A 4,160-nucleotide genomic window follows, 5' to 3' on the forward strand; every position below is an offset into this window, starting at 1 on the left:
GGATCCCCACCCCACCCCCTTCCGAGGTAAGATAAGATATCAGCGCCATTCCGCTCTCAACATCCGAGCCCTGCCTCTCGTTTCCGGGGATTAATTTCTTCGTGGTTTGCAGCGAAGCGGAAGTCGGTCGCTGCGCCGGCAAAGACGCCAGCGCCGAAGCCCAAGTCCGTCGCCAACGGCACCGCGCGCGGGAGAATGACCACCTCCGCCACCACCAGCGCCGTCTCCGCGGGGGCCGCTCCCCAGCCACGGCAAGGACCGCTGCGGCTCTAGAGTCTCTAGATTTGACTGTGTGTATGTAATCCTGTTCGTCTTGCTTACCGAGGCTAGGTCTGCTGTTTTCAGGCCACGGCGCGCGTTCGGCACCGTCCGGAGCAGCAACTCCCTGGCCGAGAAGCCGGCCCCGCCGCCGCCGCAGAAGCATTCAAAGCTGTCGCCCCCGCCTCCGCAAAAGCCTCTGAAGGTGTCGCCGCCGAAGCTGCAGAAGCCTGCGGCAAAGGTATCGCCTCCGCCTCCGCAGAAGCCTGCTAAGGTTTCGCCGCCACCTCAGCAAAAGCTTTCGAGGCTGTCCCCGCCGGTTCCGGCCAAGGCGGCCAGGCCTTCTCGTCCCGCAGAAAAGCCACTGAAGAAAGCTTGCCCAGCCCCCCCGGATCTGGCGGCCAAGGCCAAGAAAAAGAGCCAGAGGGTGAGCTTCCAGGATGACGTGGCAGCGCTGGCTCCCTCCGGAAGCGGGGAGAAGGTCAAAGCATCCACCGAAGACTCTGCTGGGCGCACGCCTATGGTGCCTGTCAAACCCCTGGAGAAGAAGCCGGCGAAGGTTGTGGCCGCAGAGACCCCGTTCTTCAGCGCTCAGAATTGCAGCAGCTGCACGCTTGATCAGCTCGAGTCCGCCTCCTACTGGCTGGCACAGATCCATCTGGCCGAGTCTGTTGGCAAGCACAATGTCTCTGCCGCATTCTTCCGCCTTGCATTTGAATGCCAAGCTCAGGTAATAGTTCAAAGCACACTTACGAGTGAACGATTTGATATATTTTCTGTGTATCCACCTTTTTACTGTAAGGAGCATATGAGCATGACATGGATGGTTAGTTTGATTTTCAGTTATGATTAGTACTGTACTTAGTACCAATCCAAGTAGGCTAAGACCGTTCCTTATTTCGGGAATAAGAACATGTTTTTGTTTTGTTTTGTTTTGTGGGCAGCCATTTCACAGGATCCGAAGTGAGCTCAGGAACTATGTGGCGCGCCATGAGAGTGCTAGCACTTTGACCCCTTTATTCCATGAGCTCCTGGTTGCCCATGCCATGGCAGTGAACCAACTGAAGTTTGACACTGATGGGTCTGAAAAGGTGGATACACCTGCAACTACAAATACAGTTGACCAAAAGCTTGATGCTACCACACTGGTGCATGAATGCTCTGAACGTGATTGTGGTGGTGATCTTGTTGATGTGGGGGAAGTCAGTGTTATCAAACAAGGAGAGGAAGAGATGGACCAACCGAGCTTTGAGCAGAAACTGGATGAAAGTTTTGCATTTGATGATTGTGAGGCTGTCATCGTGGACCGGCTAGCTGAAGAACATTCTGAATTCGAAAAGATTATCGGTGTCAAAGGTCCTTGTGACAGTGAAATAGTCCAGTCAGCATGTCGCTCTTCCATCGACAGGCTGAGCTTGAGAGGATCCCCTCTAGCAAGGGGAGCATCTGAAAGACGCCTCTCGTCAGAGAGCCATTTAGATAAATTGTCTCCGTCTGCTGCAGGGAGCTTGTCTGCAAAGCGCTTATCATCATCTGGTAGCCCTTTCAACAACTCTCCGTTCTGCAGGGGCTCGTTACAGAGGCTCACATCCAGTTGCCCTTCTTCTAAGAAGTCCTCCGCTAAAGGCGGCCTGTCTGCAAAGCGGATGTCATCTGGTGGCCGCTCTGATGAGGAGCATAATAATGGTACTGCTGGAGCTGGTGATTCTAGCAGAGTGATTCAAGAAGGGGAATCTGGTTGCCACATTTTAGGTAAGTTAACATGTGCAGAGCTTTTCCTATGACTTGGTCATTGAGATTAGTTATGTTCTGACTAGAGCTCCATGCAGTTGAACCGATGAAATTGAAAGAGCATGGGGAGTATGATGATGATGCCATTGATGAGGTGCGTTTATGAACTGATAATTCTGCTTCCACTATCTTATGTTGTACAAATCTACACACCCTCTGTTCATAAATATAAGATTTTCTAACTTTCTTCTGAATCGGATGTATATGGACACCTTTTAGTGTGTTTGTTCACTCATTCTAGTTGGTATATAATCTATATTAAAATATACAAAACATCTTATATTTGTGAACGGAGGGATAGTATCAGATTTAATGTGCTCATCCAAGCACCAAGAAGTGTGGAGGTGTCAGTTACGACAGAAAATCTTGTACTAGTATATAAATTTATGTTTTGTCTTGACTCTTGAGTGCTGCCAGCTTGCCATCACAATGTTCTAGTGCGACAAATCAGAAGCCCCTTTACACTAGGCACTACATCGATTCGTTGAGCAGTAGTTGCAGACTCGCGGAACTTATCTACTCATCTACACTAGTATACTCCCATCTACACTAGTATACTCCCATCTATTCGTCCAACATGTGAGTAGGTGCTGACTCGCACTACTTATCGGCTCAGCTTTCCAATTTCACTGCAATGTAGGCATTGCATCTGTTGCCACTCATCTACCTCTATTCTCTAGCATCTTTGGAAAAGATTTTACAGTGTTTTTCCAAAGGGACGGAGATATTTACAGTTTCTGCTCTTATGGCCCAGTAACCATTACTTACTGTTGTTATACTATTAATAACCACCCAAAATAGTTTAACTGTTTTGTGCAATCGTGAACCTTTGTACTGTTCAGGCAAATAATTAATGATAGCCTATTCTTCAGTTTCACCCACGTAATTATTGCTTCAACAGTAAGTGACGTGGATCTAACTTACCCTTGTATTCTTTACAGACCCAGTAGCTGCTGGAGATGGAGCCACGACGACCTCAATGAACCGCTAATATAAAGTTACCGTAGTTGCTGTCTAGTCTAGTTTGATTATGCGTGTGTTGTGTATGCTGTGAGTTAGTTTGCAACTCTCAATTGCTTAGTTTGCTCTGTTTTTGTGAGCAACGATCATCACGCTCTGATGATCTTTGAGGGGTTTGACAGGTTTAGCGTGTGTGCTGGCTTGCGTGGGTGACGTGGTGCTTGCTCTTGGTTGATATGGAAATCAACCAAACCTTTTGGATTTCAGACTGTAAGCGGAGCCGAGTTCCGCCTATGTACGACCTTGTGAATGCTATGCCTTTTTTTTTTGGCGATGGTTATGAATAGTACTCCTGCTACGCTTTGCCTTTTTCTCATGGTATATATCATTATAAAGAAATGCTTGCGATAACCCCAAGACATTTAGTTTGGAACAACTGCAAACTTCTTGACCTACTCTTTAGTCAGAAATTGGTAGCTTTACATTGTATAAATATGATGAGGGTCCAGTTTTAGTACTTGTATAATTTATGCTAGTTAACAGCCATGTTCAGATTCGACTGCTGCTGACCACTATTTTGAGCAGAAAGACTTCCGTTCGTTTGCGACGTGGAAGGTCTGCAAACAAAAAATACAGCAATAAGCAAGGAAAACAACATATGAGTGGGAAAATATTTGGACGGAGAGACTACATGGTCGTCGCCATCGACTGACACGGCACAAGTTGGCGACTCCTCTGGGTCGTGGCAGCCGCACCAGCGTGCCGGTCCGCCTGGCTCCGAGCTTCCACAGCCGTGGCCCAGCTGATCCAAGTCCACCAGACCACCACCGAGAGCTGCTTCGGTCAGACCCGAGAAGAATTGGCGGACGCCGTAATATAGGACGGTCGGGGCACGGTGACGATCGAGAAAGATGTACTACGACGCCGCATCTACTCCCTCCGTTCCAAATTACTTGTCTTGGATTTATCTAGATACAGATGTACCTAGACTGTTAGATACATCCGTATCTAAACAAATCTAAAACAAGTAATTTGAAACGGAGTGAGTATCACGCAGCTTGTGCGTGGGCTCGCATGCAGCGCGGCACGCCTAGGTACATCGTGGATGACCACGACTGATCGAGACGGATCGAGAGGCTGTGCAAGTGAAG

General features: G+C 48.4%; 1 protein-coding gene across 1 annotated transcript; it reads left to right on the plus strand.

The window, feature by feature from the left end:
• Nucleotides 1-4: 4 nt before the first annotated feature.
• LOC119283448 (formin-like protein 5) lies at nt 5-3,380 on the plus strand (the record flags this gene model as incomplete). Its single annotated transcript, XM_037562998.1, has 6 exons — nt 5-26; nt 113-251; nt 346-988; nt 1,203-2,010; nt 2,088-2,143; nt 2,991-3,380. Coding segments are annotated over 6 exons (1,677 nt in total), but the record flags the coding sequence as incomplete, so codon positions are not given.
• Between the last annotated feature and the right edge of the window lie 780 nt (nt 3,381-4,160).

Source organism: Triticum dicoccoides, chromosome 4A, assembly GCF_002162155.2.
Source record: "Triticum dicoccoides isolate Atlit2015 ecotype Zavitan chromosome 4A, WEW_v2.0, whole genome shotgun sequence".
Classification (NCBI taxonomy): Eukaryota; Viridiplantae; Streptophyta; class Magnoliopsida; order Poales; family Poaceae; genus Triticum; species Triticum dicoccoides.